Genomic DNA, 20,186 nt, shown 5'->3' on the forward strand with positions numbered 1-20,186 from the left:
TGTCCTCTTCTTTGTTCCCCACAGGTACATCCAGGGTGCCTCATCCCCCAAAGACATGGTCATCCTTGTTGACGTGTGAGTAATTCTGCTAAACTCCTTTTGACCCATTCAGAGAATGAACATTCATTTTTCTTATGGTTATCTTAGTTTAGTATCACAGCTGGACACAAGCAAAGGCTAGACTGGCTGGCAATGTACAGAGAGTCCAGGAAATCGCTTTTTTCTGCCCATGTGGGTTTTTTTTATTCTGATTCTCGGATTTTTCTTGTAACATCCAGTCATTTTACTGAATTTCATTACTTTTCTTATGCCCCTCCTGAGTTTTTCTCTGTGTGCCTCTCACTGTTAAACATGCAAATTTCACCTCTGCCCTTCTTTCATTTTGCTCCCTGTTTAATTTTGAAGGTTAGAGCTTTATGATCCCCTTTAGTTGTTGTTTTATTAACCACTTTCTGATGATGCAATATTATTGCAATTTTTAACATTTTGTGATATTCATATGATTTATCACCTGTTTCAAACACGTTATGTCCTCAAAGTTAAACTTTGTCATTATCTGTTCAATCCAATTTTTATTTATTTTTTTGCTGCAAAATGAGACGTTCAAGCTGTCACTAAAACCTGCTAAATGTTGACAGTCAGTCTGATATCAGTCGTGATTGAATGTGGTCAAGTTGGCAAATACTTGCAATCTGTTTCTGATAATACAGCAACTGTGATAGATCATAGAAAATCACATATCTCTTAAAGTCTACAGAGACTGAAAATGATTAGATTTGCACTCAACAATCTTCTTGTTTTATAGGAATGTTACTAGAATACAACCAGCCAGCAGCTAGCTGAGTTGAGTCCCCTTGAGTTATGCTTATTGATAAAGTCTCATTCATACTGATGGCAACATGTTGGCACTCTGAGTAAACAGCAGTTATTTGCAAACCTTTGAAAAAGGGATGGCGGTCAGTCCAAGTCAGACTGCAACTGTTTCCAGAAAGATTACCTCCTACAGGCGTGATGAGTCCTCTAGTTCGTAGACCCAGAGTATTTTAATTTATGCAACAAAATATCAATATTTGGTGTCCCTGTATGGATATAATGTATCGTAAAATACGCAAAATATTCTGACATTAGGCTATATAGATTTTTTTCCCCTCACCCCTGGCAATTTAAAGTGCCTGTTTTAACTTCCTGCACGTCCAGCCTGGTTGTTTTCACTGTGTGAGCCTTTCTGTTGGAACATTTTCATCAGCATGATTTGCACTATGTTGGATAAAGTGTGAAATACTGCTTCAATAGTAAAATCCTTCTGCCTTAGGGCCAAACTCGATGAGGTATTTTGCTCTCTGTTTTTGGTATTTTGTTTAACAACAAGCTGTTGGCTGTAGCATCATTTTATCATCTGCAAATTTGTATATTTCATAAATGTTTTTCAAGTATTGCTTTAATCAGAAACATTTGTATTTGTATGGCAGAGCAGACACTAATGTTTTGCTTTTTTTTGCTGAGTGAATTCAAACTCACGCTCGAGAACAGCAGTCTTTTGTTGCTGTGCTGTTCCCATGGTTGCTATTGTGGTAAAAGGACATACTTCATTGGTACTTGCTGCAAGGTTAATCCCATTGTTAAGCTCAATGTGGGAAATCAGCAGACCTTTCATAAGTTTGAAACCTGGTTGCTCATCACGTGTACATTAGGATAGCAAAAAATGCAAAAACAAATTTTCAGATCTATTCTTCCATGCAGTATTCATGAGCTTTATTTTTTAGCCACATTTTTACTGTAGTTTTTGAGATCACATTTCCACTAGTACTGCAGAAATTTGTGTTTTGTTGAATGCAAACTGTACAAAATTAAAACAGAAGTGGAAAGTAAAGGAGTGAAAAGTACCATTATATAACCACTGAATATATTTATCAGTGCCGATCAATCGCTGCAGCAGGAGAGATTTTGCAGCACTACTGAAGACTTTAGTGGAGGCATTATGAATTATTCTGTTCTTTTTAAACTGGCCTCTTGAATTATTTTAAACCTGGCTCACGAAGAGAGTTTGAAAGTTTTCAAGAAAAAGAATCTTCACTTTGAAGGAGACTTTTACAGTTACAGTACAGAACTTTTCTGTTGAGTTTTTATTTCGAGCTCCTTGGGGCGACTGTTGTTTTGATTTGGCGCTATATAAATAAAATTGAATTGAATATTGCCAGACATACTTGTATCAGGCACAGCAGTGAACCAGTAAAGTGCCCTTCCTGTGAGTGTGAAGAAGTTTAATCCCTGAGATACCTCAGTATAAAAAAAGGTGCAATTTCAGCAGTAAGTCTCAGGTTTTCAGTCTTTGTTGACTTGTGGTATAAACATTGTTAAAGTAAAATTATTTTTTTCATAGTAGGTAGTGAAAAAACTGAGGGTTTTTTTAGTCATTTAATTGTTTATTTATCACTTACTGTAATTACTTTGGTATAGTATGAATGCTTTGGTTGTAAAACATATGAAAATACACCTGAAATTCCAAAATCTATGCCCTCTTTCACATTTTCCAAAGTCATTCAATGGGCTAAATTAAAGTGTTGGCTGACCCAATTTTGGTCCCTGAGCCTGAAATTTGACACCCCTGTGTCAGTCTATGCTCTCCACAACTGTCGATTGGCATAAAAATGGATAAAATTAGATCGTCTTTAGCATCATTTTGCGAGTTTTAACTACATCTGAGCCAAAACCTTTAGGATTAGTTAATACTCTTGACACATAAATGCGTAATTTTTGCATTCCCTCATACAAAATTATCTTCTTGCCTTTTGTTTGTCTCCACACAAGTATTTATTTAAGCATGTTTATTCTGATGTTTCCTCAGGAGTGGCAGTGTCAGTGGACTCACCCTGAAACTGATCAAAGCGTCAGTGATGGAAATGCTGGACACTTTATCCGACGATGACTACGTCAATGTGGCCAGGGTTAGCATATGCTACACTTACTGAATCTGAACACTGCTTTTCCATCATTTCCCCTGTTGTTTTCAAACTGCGTCTGCTCCTGTGTTTCAGTTTAATGAGAAGGCTGTGGCTGTGGTCCCTTGCTTTAGCCATCTAGTCCAGGCTAATGTGCGCAACAAAAAGATTTTCAAGGATGCAGTGCAGCAGATGCAGGCTAAAGGCACCACTGACTACAAGTCTGGATTTCACTTTGCCTTCAATCAGCTATTAAATGCAAGTCATCTATACTGATTTTGTTTGACTTGGCATTATGTGATAAAATAAAGGTTCTGCATGCAGTTTTACTGCATTGACTGACATGTGCATTTTGTTTTTTCCTAATTTTCAGAAAACAAATGTCCCCCGGGCTAACTGCAATAAAATAATCATGCTGTTTACTGACGGAGGAGAGGACCGAGCTCAGGATGTTTTCATGCAATACAACTGGCCCAACAAAACGGTCAGTTTCTCGTGCTAATCAGACACCTCTCCATTACCTCCTGCATTCGAGCAGGATGTTTCTGTAGTGTCTAATCACCCTATGACAGTTAATTTGACATTTCCTTTATTCACCCATGTCAGGTTCGAGTATTTACCTTTTCTGTGGGCCAGCATAACTATGATGTCACACCCTTACAGTGGATTGCGTGCACCAATAAAGGTGAGTTCAGCTTCATATACTGTAGACTACAAAAGGATTCAGTCCATGGTATTAAAAACTGTTTTGAGATGATAAGATAAGATGATGAGAGGATGTATTCTGTGGATCACTTGATAAAAAAAGGTAATGATAAATAAAAATATTTGTAGTTTTACTACTTTTTTGTTTTTTGTGGCTTCATGCCGAGAAAAAGCACTGAAATGTGTGTAATGTTTGGCTAGATGAACTTGCACTATGTCTTTGAGGATCTAGCAAAAAGCATATAATAGGGCATCAAAAGAGGGTTCTGATGACACTCTGGGTCAACCATGGGTCAAGCATTCAAAGCAGCTGACATGCAGGGAGGTTAGAGTGGGTGGAGATGAAAATCAGGGGTCATTTGTGACTGACAACAGCAAGAGTGAAAGGAAAGCTTTATAAGATGGTGGTGAGGCTTGCTGTGGCACAAACACAAATACAGGAGGCCGAGCTAGAGGTGTCAGACTTGAAGATGCTGAGATTGTCATCGTAATTGCCCGGGTGGGACAGAATTAGAAATGATGACATCAGAGGGACAACTCGGGGTGAACAATTTGGAGATGAAGTTAGAGAGACAAGGCTATGATGGTTTGGACATGTGCAGAGGAGGAATAGTGGCTATGCTGGACAAAGTTAAATATGGATCTGCCAGGCAGGAGGAATAGTGGACGACTGATGACAGTTCATGGATGAAGTGATGAAGGACACGCAGAGGGTTGGTGTGACAGAAGAGAATGCTAGGGATAGGGTGAGATGGAGGCAAATGATCCTCAGTGGTCATCCTTAAAGGGAACAGCTGCATGAAGAAGTTTTTACTCATTGTTATGAGTTGAATAAGAAATCCTAAACATCAATATCTGTAAGAATGGGAATAAATAAGAATAGAACCAATAAATAACCGAGCATAATGTAAAACACACTGATCCTGTTAGAGGACTTGACTTTAAGGAGGTGCTGGTACTCACAGAGAGGTCGCTACCACAGTTTTGTTTGTGTAGATATTTTAAGGCCCAACAGTTACTCACTGACACTGAAAACCTCTTTGGCGAGAACGTGGGGGAATGTGGTGCATTTGCCAACGCCTTGAAAAATTCATGCCCGCCGAGTGATATTTTGACCCAAGAGAAAAAGCCTTGTCAGTGTCCTCCTGGTTTGCTAGTTTTGACTGAATAATTGATGGTTTTATAAAATAGATCAGCTGAGCAACACATGTTATATTTTGTTAGCCGTTAAACGTTGTGAGCTAAACTCTCTGCGTCTCACTGCTTTGACCTTCAAACCTTCATTACAAATTCTTTAAGAATCTAGGAAATCCCTTTGCAAAGTTTGCAAAGACAATAAATATGTCAGGCTGTGTCTTCAGGAAGACAACCAGAATATTTAAAAATGCACCATACATTTTTTTATGTGTTTGGAATTATGAAAAAGACAAGCATATGGACGTGGGATAATTTGAAACAATGAATGTTAAGGATGAGGACTGAACAGTCTCAGTCCTCATCCCATCAAGAGATCAGTCATTGGAGATTTTAGACTTCCAGCTGATTGAATGGTCTTGACTGAATTTCATGAATATAGAAACCTCTGTGTTAAAGCTCAGTAGTTTTCTTCTTTAAGCTCTTTAAGCTTCCTACCTGTGGGATTTTAAAGGCTGATTCACTGGTCTAGTATCATCCAGTCAAATCTAGAATATTTATGAGCACCACTCCAGTGTTGTTGATTTTTTTTTTTTTTTGAAAGAACCGCTCACACATCTCCAATCTCGCTCTCTCTCTCTCTCGCTCTCTCTCTCTCGCTGGTTGTCTTTTTTTCTTCGCCGCTTGCCAGGTTACTATTTCGAGATCCGTTCCATCTGCGCTATAAGGATTAACACCCAGGTGGGTTTGTCTAGTGCCTCTAATACAGATGATGCCTGTTTGCTCATTCTCTTTGTGGCACTCGCTCGTCCTATAGAAACATCTATGCTCATTTGTTTGCTCAGCCTTCTCCCAGAAGCCTGATGTTGTCGGTTGTTTTCAAGCTGCGGCCTGTCACGTATCTCTGTGTTTTGTCAGGAGTACCTTGACGTGCTGGGACGCCCCATGGTTCTGGCAGGCAGCGAAGCCAAGCAGGTTCAGTGGACCAATGTGTATCAGGATGCTCTGGTGAGACGGCATGAGCTCATCAAATATACCTAATCCATTAAATACACAATAAGCTCATATAATTTCTAATAAATGTTTTGGGACTTTATCTTTGCACTCTGCAGGGTCTTGGCATGGTAGTAACTGGGACTTTGCCTGTTTTTAATCTCACCATGGACGGAAACTCACAGGTAACAAAACAGGATAATTATATTTGAGCTTAGGTGGATGAGATGGTTTTGCGAGTTACTTATTTTCTTCCTTTTGTCTTAGTGAACAAATACAGACTTTAACTCTAGTGTGTAATATCACTTATTATTTACAATTACTAATGTTTGTATGGCAAAAACAAATATTAGTGTGATCAGGATGCTTCTATACTTACTAATATATTACATGTGATTGAAGCAGTCTGTATAGAAAGGACACGTTTACATATGGGTGAGGTGACTTTCTGCTGCTAAAGTTTTCTAATTGGCTGCTGCTTCCAGCTTCATCAGGAAAAGCAAATAAGCACATCATTTAAAGTGTGACAACTAGTTTGAATAGAAACAATATATAAACAATTTATTTAAATGACTAAATGTACGGCTGCTGTTTTGTCTTTTTCACAAGAATCAGCTGATTTTAGGTGTCATGGGAGTCGACGTGCATCTTGATGAGATAAAGCGACTCACACCGCGGTACAATGTATGTGCATAAGTCACATTTTTCTTATTTATAAGCTGAGATGGACGAAGAAGACCAGCTCTTCACTGCTATTCCTTCCTTCTTTTTCTGTGGTTGTCACAGCTCGGGGCCAACGGATACATATTTGCCATCGATCCAAACGGATACCTGCTCCTTCATCCTAATCTCCAGCCAAAGGTGATTCAAATCTATTTCATTTGGTAAAATGCTTTATTTATTCTGTGGGGAGCTGCTTTAAGAAGAAGAAAGTTGGAGGATGGGGCAGTTTTAGGTTTGGGTTTTAAGCATCAGTGATGATGATGATGAATAATTAATAATATAAGGCTATGTGTTAATATCGCGTTCTCTCTCAACTCCTCTCAGCTTGTGAATCTGCCAGAACCTGTGACGCTGGACTTCCTGGACGCAGAGTTGGAGGACAGCAATAAAGAAGAGGTGAGGAACAAGTAGAGCTGTTTTGTTGATGCATGCTCAATCATCCAGGTAAGTAAATCCCCAAAAGTAATCCTGTTCATCTGGATGTAGCGTTTCTGTTGTTGAATTCTTTGTTGTTCAAACTTAGTAATTGTGTGAACAACATGTTTCCTCCTCAGGAGAATCTGCCCAGCAGGATAAATTGTCTGTGTAGGTCATTGAAAGTCGATGAGAACATATCTGTGGCCGATTTAAAAAAAAACTTTGCTCTGTGTTTCCATCGTGTAGATCCGCCGACAGATGATCGATGGAAGACCAGGTGAAATGCAGATCAAAACTCTGGTACTGTCGATTGACGAGGCAAGTCACTTCTCTTTCTGAATGTCTGCACGCATTTCCTCTTTAGTTTGGACTGCAGCAGTTATGAGGAGTTTAACACATGTCATGATGACTCATACTCATAAATTTACAGTGCTGTGTGGTGGGTCCATGAACAAACTGCTTACACAGTTTTTTTTTTTAATCACTTTATTTGAAAAAATAGACCTAGAACTGTAACCAACAACAGTGTTTTTATTTAGAGCAAAAATCCAGCTTAAATGTGTCCGACTCTTTTTTTATCCTTGCAAGCAACCAAAACTGTTTTTGGTCTATAAGTTCCTATTATGAGGTTGCTTATTTACGGCTGATTATCCAGTAGGAGGTTTTTGTACCAACCTGGGCTCTTGCTTCTCTTAAATGCCTGCTGATGTCTCAGTGCTGTTTCCTTTATGTTTATCTGTATGTGCATTTGATTTATTTATTTATTAGTTATGGGGGCTCTATCTGACAGTTGGGTATATTTCTGTGTTGTATGGGGCATGGGGATGTTTTATCTCTTTTTTTTGCCTTTTTGTTCTTTATGTAAACGCTGTATGTTAAAGATAAGCTGCTTAGCCTATACAATCACATCATATTACCATTCCTGCATGCTGAAATAAGCGGCTGAAGTCTTGCATTGTCTTTAATTCACAGGTTTTTAAAATAATAAAATAGTTTTAGGTTATATAAGGTCCAAATCTTATTTAATAAAAAATTAGGTATATTTGAGCAAATTTCATACTCTATCTGCAGAAACTGCTGACAGTCTGGTGATCTAAGTTAATCAAATTCTTAAAGGAGCTTGTTATGTGGACTTGGACTGTGTGTAGAAACATAAACGTGAACATTAATTTTACAGTGTACAACCCAGGCAGGGCTGCAGTAGTCTGACGAATAGCAAACACAGTTTTTGAAAGTTAAAAATGCTTAAACTTTGATCACTGTACTTTATTAGCTTTGCCTCTTATGTTTATTGAAATTCTTTACCTCTGCAGCGCTACATCGATGAGGTCTACAGGGGTTACACCTGGACTCCTATCAATGGAACAGACTACAGGTGAGCGGATAGAGAGTCATGAATCATGAATAAAAACCAACCAGCTGTGGCCCAGTGAGGCCTGCAGGCACAGATTGATTCACTCCAAGACCCACCATCTTTTTGTATCCCCCATTCATACTGGAATCCTGTCGGGATGCTGCCACCTGCAGTCTCGGTCTAGTATTACCATCCTACAATGAGTACTACATCAAGGCAGATCTGAGCGATGTGATGCTGCAGCTCCAGTGTGAGTACATGGAGGCAGGGTGTTCAGGTTTACATCCAAGGAAACCAGAAGCATTTCACACTCTCTCTTCTTTCGTGTTACAGATATGCAGTCTTTGCTGCCCAGCTCCTTTGAATCATCAGGGCACGTGTTTCTAGCTCCAAGGTGACTATCTTCATCTGTCATGATTTCATTCTTCAGTAAAAGGAAGGTGCTTATTTATGCTGCCGTGTCCGCAGGGAATACTGCAAGCGTCTGCAGCTTTCTGACAACAACACCCAGTTCTTGCAGAACTTTCTGTCTCTCATGCTTGACCTCTCCCCTGAATCTGATGAGTGTGAGTGCGTTAACAGAATGAAAATATCTCACTGCTGTAGACACACCGATAAGATATTCACCACATTTTTTTAAAATATTTTGCAGGTGACCATGGCCTGATCCACAACCTGATTTTTGATTCTAGGATCATCGGGCAGCTTGCTTCTCGTGTATGGAAGAACAAGGACCTCAATTCGTAAGTTTGGTTCTATTGTTGTTGTTGTTTTTTGTGTAAACTACTATAGTGCAAAACTAGAGCTGAAGAAGTAACAAATGTTACAGGTATGGCTTCCTAGCTGTATTTGCATCCACAGACGGAGGAATAACACGAGTTTTTCCCAACATGTGAGTGATAAAAGTAATTACTTATTCAAGCTCCTACAACTTTCCACTTGAAAACTTTTGATGACTTGTGTTCACGTGTTTTTGTAGAGCTGCCGAGTTGTGGGATGAGGACCCTGAACCCTTCAATTCAAATTTCTACAGACGGAGCCTCGACAACAAAGGCTACATGTTCAGATCTACACTCAGATCCTGTGAGTAACTAAGCAGCCAGACTTCACTGACTCAAAGGAGACGCTGATGTAAACGTTACTAAAACAATAGTTTGTCTGGTAATCATGAGCTTGGCATCAGCTGATATTTCAAGCTTATATTTTGTTATGTTTCATACTATTTTAAATAATTAAAATAGTGAGCATTACACATGCTGGTAAGCACGTTTTGTTACATTTGAGCAGAGACAGGCTCCCGCAGTTCCCTAACTTTGTGCAAAGCTAATATAAGTTGCTTCTCTGCTTCAACTTTGATGTTTATTTCGAGCCGCCTGCCACTGAATTAGGTTTTAAAAAACATTTTTAAGGAAATCACTCAAATGGAAACTCTCTCAGGTGTCATTACTTGATTCCTTTACCTATACTTTGATCGTGTTTCATAGAACGTTTATGCAACATCTTAATCCCAAGATCTTGGCTCATTTCAGCCAATTGTCTTATTTTCATGTCCGTGTATTTCCACCAGCTTTGGATGACCCCATTGCAGCAGAAAATGGGACAAGTGAAATTGTGGTTAGTTCAGCTGTGGAGGTTAATTTAGCAGGAAAACTGCTCAGACCTGCAGGTAAGATTTTTATCTGGTCTGTTATACATATGAAATTGGGGTTTTTGGTTTGTTGTGATTCCTGTTCTCGTCCCGTTCTCCTTTTACTCTGATCCTGTGGATGTCGTCCTGCAGTGGTTGGTGGGAAGCTGGACTTGGAAGCTTGGGTGGATAAGTTCAAAATCCTGGCCAGCAACATGTCAGATGGCCGGCAGGGGTCACACAAGGTACAGATTCTGAGTCTAAATCACCTGTTAAAAGCAAATTCACCTAAACAAAAATCTCACATGGTCTCATTTTGTTAAGCAGTGTGGACCTCTGAGAAGTTGCGAGATGGATTGCGAGATGGACACAAATGTAAGCACTTTTCTTTATTTCACTCTCTCGCTGCGCCGCAGCAGGACAGTGCCATCAGTTTAATGACCAATCTAAGGTCCCTCAGTGGTGATTAACTTGATGAAACTGTGATTAATAGACTGGCCTTTTATTTCACGTCATTCACAGTTTGTAGCCCAGAAGAAAACTGTTGTTGCTGCTTGTTTCTCTTTCAGACAACTCACAGAAAAAAGGAATTCTTATAAATGTGTCCAGCGTGATTAACATAATCCACACTGCTGCATGTAAATGGTTATGAGGGTGATTAAAGCTCATAAGCGCTCACTCATGAGTTGTTGTCATAAATGTAACCTTTTTTTTTTTAAAGCTACAATATTTTTTCTTCTTCTCTTTTTTTCTCTATAAACTGTTGGGAATCAGCCTGTAACTTCAACTGCTGTCAGCTGAATGCTTGACAGTTCTTGTCACAGCCCCCAAGCCTTAAGGAGACCTTCACACATGATTTAAAATGCAAATGACTGCAATCACAAATGCTTCTACCATATTATTTAATACATTTCAATATTGTCCAGAATATAATAACACATATTACATCTTTTATTGATTTTTAACTGTCTGTTTTCGCTCTAGTAAGATCAAACTTTGTCTTTCTTCCTGTGTTCTGCTGCACCCACACTGTCTTCTGCAGGAACTCGGCTGCTATCTCATTGATGATGGTGGGTTCCTGGTTATGTCCAATCAGGCAGATCACTTCCAAAAGGTATGTCTATGTGCTGTAATGTGTCTACCCTTTATGATGCATGTCATCCATAGCAGGGGTATCAAACATAAGACATAAGACTCGGCACACCAAAGACTCCGATGCAGCCCAGTGGAAAATGAGGATTTAGGTAGAAAATGTAAATTTGGGATTTTCGTAAGTTTTAGAGTAAGTTTTAAAGACCTCATACTGCAAGTGATGATAAAACGTCTGGGCAATGAGCTACTGGGACTTTTCCTGTAACAAACCAATCATTGCCAGGATTTTAAATTATGAAGGAAATCTATGTAAAACTAATTCCTGTGAAACAGGAAGCTCAGTGGTTTCCAGGGACTTCTTTCCACTTTAGTGAGGAGCAGCAGTGCATTTGTCATAGACACAGCATACACACCTGATCAAACTGCAGTCCTCTTGCTCTATAGATGTGAAAAGTCTCTGCTTGATTTGTGCAATAATCATCTATTTCTTTCAGTATATAAAATAAACCTATAGTATGGTCGCAGGAAAATAACAATTTATATTTTAAATCACCTTTAGTATTTCTTGGAGCAGACGTTTTCTACTTGCATCACCAGTTTATCTCTTTCCCTACACCTACTCATTGGATCTTTTTATGCCTTGTATCACCAAATAAAGTAATCATCGTGTATAGTATAGTATGTACGGAGAGGCCTAGCTGTAGTCTTTGTTGCTCTGGATATTTTATCCTGTAGCAGTTTCAGACTCAGACATATATGGATGAATTTGAGGGGTTCATCAATCAAAAAAAGAAGAGGAACTTTGGCACTATGAAATATAAAGTGATTTGGGATTTTTTTTAAATCTGTGAATCATGCAAAGCTTCTATAATTTTGAGCTCAGTGTTGAGCCATTATTCTCACGTTTTTATTGCTCCCTGTAACTGTCTTATTGTCCTTCTTTTTAAAAAACATCTCAGATTGGTCTTTTCTTTGGCGATGTGGACGCTCCCCTGATGTATGCCCTCTACAACAATTCGATCTTCACTCGACGGCAGTCTTTCCAGTACCAGTCTGCATGTGAGCCGGTCAGCAGCAGCCACACCGGCGCAGCACCGAGAGGTGTTTTTGTGGTAAGAGACAACATCAGGCCGTCAAACTCTGAATGATTAGACAGTCTGAGACGTTTGCCTTCATTTCTTAATTTTCTCTGTCTCTCCAGCCGTCCATTGCTGATGTTTTGAGCTTGGCATGGTGGACATCAACAATGGCATGGTGAGACTTTATTTGCAGCAAATCAGATGAAATCTACTTCACTTTATGTCTTTTTAAAACAGTCTTTGCTGTGTACATGAAAGTGATTTTATATTTTTTGTGTTCGACAGCTCCTGCACGGTTATTTTGAGCTGTTTATATATAGCTCTGAGTTTACTGTTATTGAACGATGTTTTCTTTCTTTAATGTCTTTTTCAGGTCTGTGTTTCAGCAGCTTCTTTATGGACTGGCCTATAACAGCTGGCTCTATCAAGGTGACATGCATGTGAACTGATGTATTCCTTATTGTTTTATATGGTACACAGTAAGAAAGGAAACACACATTGGATGAATAGTAAACTTTCAGGAATTTCACTGTATTCTTACTTTGTTATTTTCCCGTCATCATTAAGTAAGTGTTCGACTGCAACTAAATAATGTCATTATGTTATAAGCTGATTTTGAACATGCTTTTGTTTCTTTAGCTGATGTCCTCATCGAAGGCTTTGAGACTAAAGAAAGCAGCTGTGTGACCATCCAAAGCCAGTTCTACTTCACAAACACCACAAACTCCTACAATATGCTGCAGGACTGTGGAAACTGCTCCAGGTGAGTTTTCTACAGAATCAGCAAAATCAGCTTGCAGTGTTTATGAGCTCGCAGCCCTGTGCTGTCCATATGGAGCTGGCTAAATACTTGTCACTGTCTCCTACAGACTGTTCCATGCAAAGAGGATCGAAAACACAAACCTGCTTTTTGTGGTCGCCGAGAAACTGCTCTGCCAGTCGTGTGAGATTGAGACACTGACCCAGGTCAGAACAGAGTGTATCCTTTCTGCTGTCGAACACTTCTGACATTTTCATTTTTGTAGAGGTAGAAGATATGTTTTTATGTTTGCTGTTACCGCCATAACCAACAACCAACAGTTCAGGAGGAAAATCCGTGTGAAGTATTGAACAATACACGATATCGTAAAGGCCCGACTTCCTGCTTTGACTACAGTGCCTTAGTAAGTGCCTGTGCTGTTATTATTCAAAGGAATCATTTTGTGTCTTAGTCCTGAGCGTGTGATAGGAAATTCTGAGAAAAAAAATATTTGTAACGTCACACAAACAATAATTATCAAGAATAACCAATTAAACTACTATCCAGTGACAACTATTTGAAAAAATACAGAGACCTGCTACTAAGGAGGTATATTAGATAGTGATTAAAGTTGAAAATTCAGCAGTAAGCAAAACAATGTGTGGCTCTTCCATTCAGTTGCTTTTGCATAGTAAGTGAACTAATGTCCTAATATCCTATCCTAATGTCCTAAACTAAAGTCCTAATGCTCCCACAACCGTTGGCTAAGGCTAAAACAAATTATTTTTGTAAAACTGAATATTAGGGTTTGACACCCCTGAAAAACATACTGTGGTGTTGTTCCATTGCATGGTCAGGATTAAGACACATTTTCTTACTGTAAGACTCCAGGGTCATTAGTTGTGGAGAACAAAAGGATTCACTTTTTACTCTCTTTGCAGGAAAACACGTCAGAGTGCGGACGAGGTCATTCCCTGCAGTCCTCCATAGGAGTCCTCCTCTTCATTCAGCTCACTCTGCCTCTCTTTCATCTCTCACACATGCAAACGCTCTGACATTTTTGATCTCTGTAGGTTAAGGCTCGGATCTACTGAAGAGTAGATCAAACAGCAACTGTAAAATTCTTCTTTTCTGAACTACAAACAGCTCACAGAGAACAGTGCTTTGAAAGAAACCCCTGGATCAGCTCATAGTGTCTTTTGCCTTATTGCTAATGCATTTCTTGGTGTTTCGGGGCTTGAGTGCAAAACATATGATTATAATGCGTTGCGTGTGCATGCTATTTAAACTGAGACAGCATCTTTACATTTTTATTTATTTATTGCATAAAGGCTTAGCCACGGCAAAAAGTCAGGGAGACGACCAAAGCCACCCAGCAGTAGAAGATTGTTGATCACGTTTGTTTGACTGTATTTCACTGTCTAGAATCTAATGTGGCAGCAGAACAGTGTATCATATTATTACATTACTCCCTGAACTTCCTAGATGTGGTTAAACACAGTTACTTCATGATTTAGCTTTTTCACATAGGGCCACCTAGGTTTCTATAGCTTTTTTTTTGCTTAATAAATGCAATTATAATTTATAAAGTGCATCTGTATTTACTTGGGTTATCTTTGAGAAAGGACTCAGGAAAGGAGGAAAAACCTTTTTACAGCACTGTACAGTTTATGCTAGCTCGTAGCCTTCGTCCTCCCGGCCTTTGCAAGTGTAGAGCTGTGTATATATATATATCTGTATATAAAATCCATGGGATACCTTTGAGATGCATGGTATATTTTGAATTCTAGTAAAGTACAAGAAACCTAACACTGTATTTACAGGTAGTGTAAAATACGTAATTATTACTTTCTACCACTGAACGTACGAGGCTGTACGCACCATCACCTTTTATTCTGAGGAGCTCTGAGTGGCTTAACAGACGAGTAACAGTTAAATAAGGACAGTACCAAGAGTTTTTAGAGCTTTCAGTACTTAACGTTACTGATCAGCTGAATATATTAAAATGTATATGACTTTTCAACCATACAGTGTCACAGTGTTGTTAACGGTTCAGATAAAGGGCAAACTAAGATATTTAATGGCGTATAGATGGAGATCAATCACTGCCTTGAAAATTTTAATGAAAAAGCTGAATCTGCTGCTGGGTGACTTGAAGACTCCCACCTGTAGGCTGCTCAGATGTTATTTGTGGCACCCATGCTGTTGTTGGCTTGAAATGAATCCCTTGCACCTGTTTGTATTTGCTCGTTCGGTCCCAGCAGATGTCTTTGCACATACAGATCAAGAGGCGCTGCACTTACAACTGTTTTTCACACGACGGTAGATCTGGGCCTTCAACCCACATTCACTTCAGTGTCTTTTGATCCAGTTCTGATCTTTGCCGAGCCAGTTTTAGTACTAAAAATTGGGTCATGCATGACAGGACCCCAAAAGACTTCTCTGTCAAGTATCCTTGCCCTCTAATGTCATTAGATTTAGGCACACGTCTGACAGGATTTAGATAAAAATATCATTTTTTCCCATAAGATATTTTTTTCAAAACTAAACGAGAACAGAGATGTGAAAAGCCAGCGTGACACATCAACAAAGAAGCATCTGTGTGGTTTGCTTGTTTGACTGAATCGTTAAAGCTGAGGTTTGCTTTTTTTCTCCGAACGCCTCCACAGATGCTCGGTATGATCTTGAAGTGCTTCCAGTCAAGTAAGATGTCGTCAGATGATGTGAAATGAAACAACACAAACTAAATTGTCAAACAGTAACTGACTTTGTGAGCTATTAGTGCATCCTTTGTGGACTCCAATATTTAAGTGCTGTGATCATCGGATACTTGCAGTGTAATGTGCAGTGTTAACAGCGTAGTCTATTAGCACAAGCCTCGCAGAAGTCAGCATATTGCCAACATGTTTTTAAACATACACGTCAGTTAGTTGATTGATAGGAAGTCCTTTGTCCCTTTTTCTTGTATTGCCAATGTTTGTCAAGTCTGAATTTATGCACTTATGTATGCTTCTGTATGGGGAATGTAGCTTCTGAAAAACTTTCAGTGTTATGAATATGTTCTTCTGCGCTTTCTGACCTTCTGTCGAGATACCCCTGACGTGTCGCTGATCACTGAATGACTTACTGCGGCAGAACATTTCGGTGTTATCATGCACTAAGATTTTTGACAACAATAGCAAGAAATGTAGCAGTTTTGTAATTTTGACAGGTGTTTATTACACTAAAGATGTTTGGAATCATTTCTTGCATTAGATTAGATAAAAAAAAGAGAAATTTCCTACTTCAGATTAAATCTAATATCTATCAACATATTTGTTGTTCTTAAGTCGACTCTCAGTGTGTGCGCACAGGAGATTTCAAGTTTGTTTTGCTGCATAGTTGGCTTTCAAATTAGTTTTGATGTCAAAATCTGTACTCTTGTTACACTCAGATCAAAGGTAACTTCATAGAAAAGCACCCCCCCCCTCTCCTCCCTTCAGCAGATGAATGAGGAAGCAACTTTCAGCTGTCAAACACTGCACAGTCACACTCTGCTTAGTGAAGCTCTAACATCCCCCGGGTAGCACCAGTAGAAAGAACATATTTTGATTTCTTTTGAAGAAAGTGAAAGACAGGAGCCTAAAACTGGTGCTACGTGTGATTCATGAGCGCTCGCTGCATGCATGATTAAATGAAGAAATCCGTTTTTCCGCAGTGATTCATTCTTGTACGTCTTTTTCTGTAATCATTTGATCTGGTTGCAGAGTTAAGGGGTATTTTTTAAAAATGTGTTTTGTTTTTTTAAAATAATATTTGTAAAAATGCATTTTCTCTCTTTGTCTGCCTGGTGTTCCACCCCGCAGTGCCTTGTTGCACTCGTCATTTTAGATGTCAGGAACATTCGCATCGTAGATGCGGAGATTCACCGTGCAGGCCATGTGAAAGACGCACTTGAATTTCAAGGGTTGCCGTGGTTCAGCTTTGAGAGGACTTTCTGGTCAGGGAATGTGAAAAAAACAAAAATATGCTCCCATAGAACTTTTAAAGGAAAATATTTTTAAAGGAGCGCAGTCGTGAAAGTGCACAACAGAAGAGTCGGCCTCCTTTCCTGCCTTCTCATGGACACGTTTGTCAAATCTACACCAACAAACTGGGCCGCCCTTCTGGCCTGTGTCATCTGATCTCCATACTGTGGTCCAGCCGGGCACAGACACTGTCCATTTACATGGATTTCTACTTTGTCCCATCTGCACCACACTATATTCTATATTTGATGCCTGTTGGAAACTTTTCAGTTGTGACTGACTGAAATGAGTGAATGTTAATGTACAGTATACCTACTGTTGTGCATCTCTGCTGTACCCAAGCATGGTGGGGACCTGGAGAAGCAGATTCAAGCTCAACATTGGTTGAAAACCTCAAAAAAAATTAAATAAAAAAAAATGCTGCTTTCAAAAGAAGACCCAAAACAGGAAACAGCTGTTCCTCTGAGACCTGCAGTATTTCCTTTAGGTCATTTTGCGTCTTTGAAACAACACTGTTGTACTTTGAGGAAAGAACTTTTGTGGAACTCTTTGTACCCTACAGTACAATATATTCCTGCTGTTGAGGTCAGTGTTGTAGTTTCGTTTTAAATTTACTGGTATTTATTTGCATGATATTTTGAATTTGTACATAGTCTGATGGATATTTTACATTCCTGTCTGCATCTGGATCTTCAGCTCTGTCGGGGACGGTGGTGCGATTGTGCCCCAATGTGGATATTTTGGGTAAAGTGGAGGTCGCTGAGCTCTTTGCTGCCTGTAAAGGAACGAAGCTGAAAGTTTGACTTCAGTGAAGCCTACAGTGACTTAGCGTTTGTAGTTTAAGCCTTTTGCAGGAAGTTAAAGCACAGAGCAGTTAAGATTTATGAGCAGCATACTGCCTGGTTGAACTTTATTTGTTTATTCAGCAAAAACTGATGTAAAAACACTGGAAGTGACTCGTGCATTTAACGGCTGCATAACAAATAAGGCAGTGGCATGTGTGGGGATGCCCCTTTATTATTAGGCTTTGTTTATGAAATATGTTTAAGTGTTATTTGTTTATTTCAATGTAAATTTATTTGTTCATTCGTTTGTTTATTTGAACATCGTGAATGATATTTGCGTTGATCAGAAAGGAAGTGAATATGTTTGGAGGTTGCGCGGGCACAAGGTGCAGTTTACAAGACGAAGAGCGAAATAGGACAAAGTTATCGTTATATCCCGTACGTCTGTGTCCTTTAATTTGTCAAACAAGAAGAATGTCCATGTTTTTTGCTGTAACTTTGCTTTTCATTTTGCCGACGTTGTTGTTTACTTGGGACAGTTTTCTCTCTTTGTGCCAGTCTCCTGCGCCACCTCATTTTTGTACAGACAACGTGAAGCAGTCAGCAGAAGACGAAGGCTTAACTTTGTAAAGATTTTGTCAGCCACATTACAAAATGGATATTTAAATGTTTATATCTTTGGTGATTAAATGCTATTGATATTTTTCACTTCAGCTCTGATTGGTACTTTTTCTTCGCTCATTTGTTATTTTCGTTGGGTGACCCTCACACTTCAGCACACTATTATAACGCAAAGATTTACACACTGCAGCTCTTTATAATCCCTTATCAAGGAGATGTGCAAAAAGTTACAAAATGTTACTAAAATGAACAAAGTGATTTGTAAATTATTTAAATCTTGGTGCAAAAACAACATATTAACAGCTGAAATTGGCAAGCATGATTTTGATTGCAACAAGTTAAAAACATGGGACAGGGAAGTCCCATCTCATACATTTCATTTTATAATACCTGCACCACCTAATAGAGATGTATTACATATGACAGGGTATCAATGGGCCTTTCATTGATGTGTAAGTTACCCATGTTATGCGCCCTAATGCCCCTACCTCATCTTTTTAGAGACATGTCGCTGGTATCAAATTTCAAAATGACAGATATAATTAGAAATAGAAAAAAGTGGAACAAACAAAGCAAAATACACCCGCTTGCATAGGTTTAAAAGGTCCTCACCAGGTTGTACAATAATTAAATTACACCTCAGATAAATAATAAATAAATAATGACACAATGTCACTGATTATTTAAACAAAGCTAATCAAAAATGATTAAGCAGCGTGTAAAAATCAAAGTTGAACCCAGTTCAGTAGCAGAAACCTGAAGTCACGATTTTCTTTATGACTTTTTAATCAGTCTCTCACATCATTGTGCAGGACTTTTGCCCCATTCCTCTTTCCACTCCTCTATGTTTAAGTACACTGAGGTTCATTTCTGCACAGCTCACTGTAGAGTGATGGACTTGGGCTTATAAGCCTTTCTGGACTGATAGACAGCAACAGCTGCTCCTTTAAGATCACTGCTTTTCTCCTATTGTGTTAACACAACAGCTGGTCTAGATGGTTATTTTCTTTTTATTACAATTACTGCTGCTTACCCTCTTGATTCTTACAGAAGCAGCAAGACTTTAAATTTGTATTTTGGCTTAGATTTGTTAATATTCACATAGTATAATATGTTGTGTGTTATTCATCCAAGGTTGTATTTAAATCATTTTAGACTCTAGTAAGCAACAGATGATTTTTTTTATGACATCCAAAAAACAACAACAAAAAACAACCTTGAATTGAAATTGGTGTACTGATTTTCTATTTTCTTTTTCACGGTCTTCTGTGGATTCAGGCACTGTGTACTCTTTTTAGACCGTGGTGATGCTGCTGTATAATAACTTCAGTTGAGCCACTGAGCGGTTCCTCTGTTATCTGATGCAGAAAAAGTTCTGTCAGCTGTTTAGGATCGCATCAATAATTTTGAGGGGACTGATGAGAACCAGAAAAGTAATCCAAGAGTTAAGCTGCTTGGAAACTAATCATGGTGATTTTTTCTAACTTCATTTAGAGAGGATATCAAACAGTAGGCTGAGATCTGTCGCTGACACTAAAACCTCCGGATAGAGGTTGTTGATGCTTCTATGATTCAGTAAATCAGCCGTCCTACCCAGCAACTCTTACTAGTCTTGTTTGGAAAAGTGATACCTTCCATCCACCTGGCATTGTGCCTTGTTATGTGGCTTAAGGAGAAATACACCATCCGAATTAGATATGATGTCAGTGGATCAGTGTTTGGCAAAGGAGTTTGAATTATTGTCAATTTAAAACATCATGTTGGATTTATCCAGCAGAGCTCATGAGTTTGTTGGACATAAGTTGAACTTAGGAGACACAGAACAGACGAGGCGTTCGTGGGAGACGGGGACTGATGTAGGTTTGCTGCAGAAGTGGACCTAATCCGGGTAAAACCGCTTCTAATTACAGTTAACGAAAGATGGGAACTGGAAACTGTTTTAGTACCAGATGAGTGTGTATTTCTTTTCTT

General features: G+C 39.0%; 1 protein-coding gene across 1 annotated transcript in view; it reads left to right on the forward strand.

Moving 5' to 3' along the window:
* cacna2d2b (calcium channel, voltage-dependent, alpha 2/delta subunit 2b) overlaps positions 1 to 18,307 on the forward strand; it is a 42,790-nt gene extending 24,483 nt beyond the window's left edge. Inside the window, exons 9-38 of the mRNA XM_080892043.1 lie at positions 25 to 75; positions 2,846 to 2,945; positions 3,036 to 3,197; positions 3,313 to 3,423; positions 3,546 to 3,624; positions 5,470 to 5,519; positions 5,697 to 5,786; positions 5,891 to 5,956; positions 6,381 to 6,455; positions 6,558 to 6,632; positions 6,819 to 6,890; positions 7,158 to 7,229; positions 8,225 to 8,286; positions 8,439 to 8,515; positions 8,599 to 8,659; positions 8,734 to 8,831; positions 8,918 to 9,008; positions 9,095 to 9,157; positions 9,245 to 9,348; positions 9,833 to 9,931; positions 10,046 to 10,137; positions 10,220 to 10,267; positions 10,935 to 11,006; positions 11,944 to 12,096; positions 12,186 to 12,238; positions 12,437 to 12,492; positions 12,703 to 12,826; positions 12,933 to 13,042; positions 13,144 to 13,226; positions 13,744 to 18,307. Coding sequence (XP_080748169.1) covers positions 25 to 75; positions 2,846 to 2,945; positions 3,036 to 3,197; positions 3,313 to 3,423; positions 3,546 to 3,624; positions 5,470 to 5,519; positions 5,697 to 5,786; positions 5,891 to 5,956; positions 6,381 to 6,455; positions 6,558 to 6,632; positions 6,819 to 6,890; positions 7,158 to 7,229; positions 8,225 to 8,286; positions 8,439 to 8,515; positions 8,599 to 8,659; positions 8,734 to 8,831; positions 8,918 to 9,008; positions 9,095 to 9,157; positions 9,245 to 9,348; positions 9,833 to 9,931; positions 10,046 to 10,137; positions 10,220 to 10,267; positions 10,935 to 11,006; positions 11,944 to 12,096; positions 12,186 to 12,238; positions 12,437 to 12,492; positions 12,703 to 12,826; positions 12,933 to 13,042; positions 13,144 to 13,226; positions 13,744 to 13,857 — 2,563 coding nt within the window. The 3' untranslated portion in view covers positions 13,858 to 18,307. The remainder of the gene's footprint in view (positions 1 to 24; positions 76 to 2,845; positions 2,946 to 3,035; positions 3,198 to 3,312; positions 3,424 to 3,545; positions 3,625 to 5,469; positions 5,520 to 5,696; positions 5,787 to 5,890; positions 5,957 to 6,380; positions 6,456 to 6,557; positions 6,633 to 6,818; positions 6,891 to 7,157; positions 7,230 to 8,224; positions 8,287 to 8,438; positions 8,516 to 8,598; positions 8,660 to 8,733; positions 8,832 to 8,917; positions 9,009 to 9,094; positions 9,158 to 9,244; positions 9,349 to 9,832; positions 9,932 to 10,045; positions 10,138 to 10,219; positions 10,268 to 10,934; positions 11,007 to 11,943; positions 12,097 to 12,185; positions 12,239 to 12,436; positions 12,493 to 12,702; positions 12,827 to 12,932; positions 13,043 to 13,143; positions 13,227 to 13,743) is intronic.
* Positions 18,308 to 20,186: the final 1,879 nt, after the last annotated feature.

This window comes from Rhamphochromis sp. 'chilingali' (assembly GCF_963969265.1).
Source record: "Rhamphochromis sp. 'chilingali' genome assembly, chromosome: 9".
NCBI classification, from domain to species: Eukaryota; Metazoa; Chordata; class Actinopteri; order Cichliformes; family Cichlidae; genus Rhamphochromis; species Rhamphochromis sp. 'chilingali'.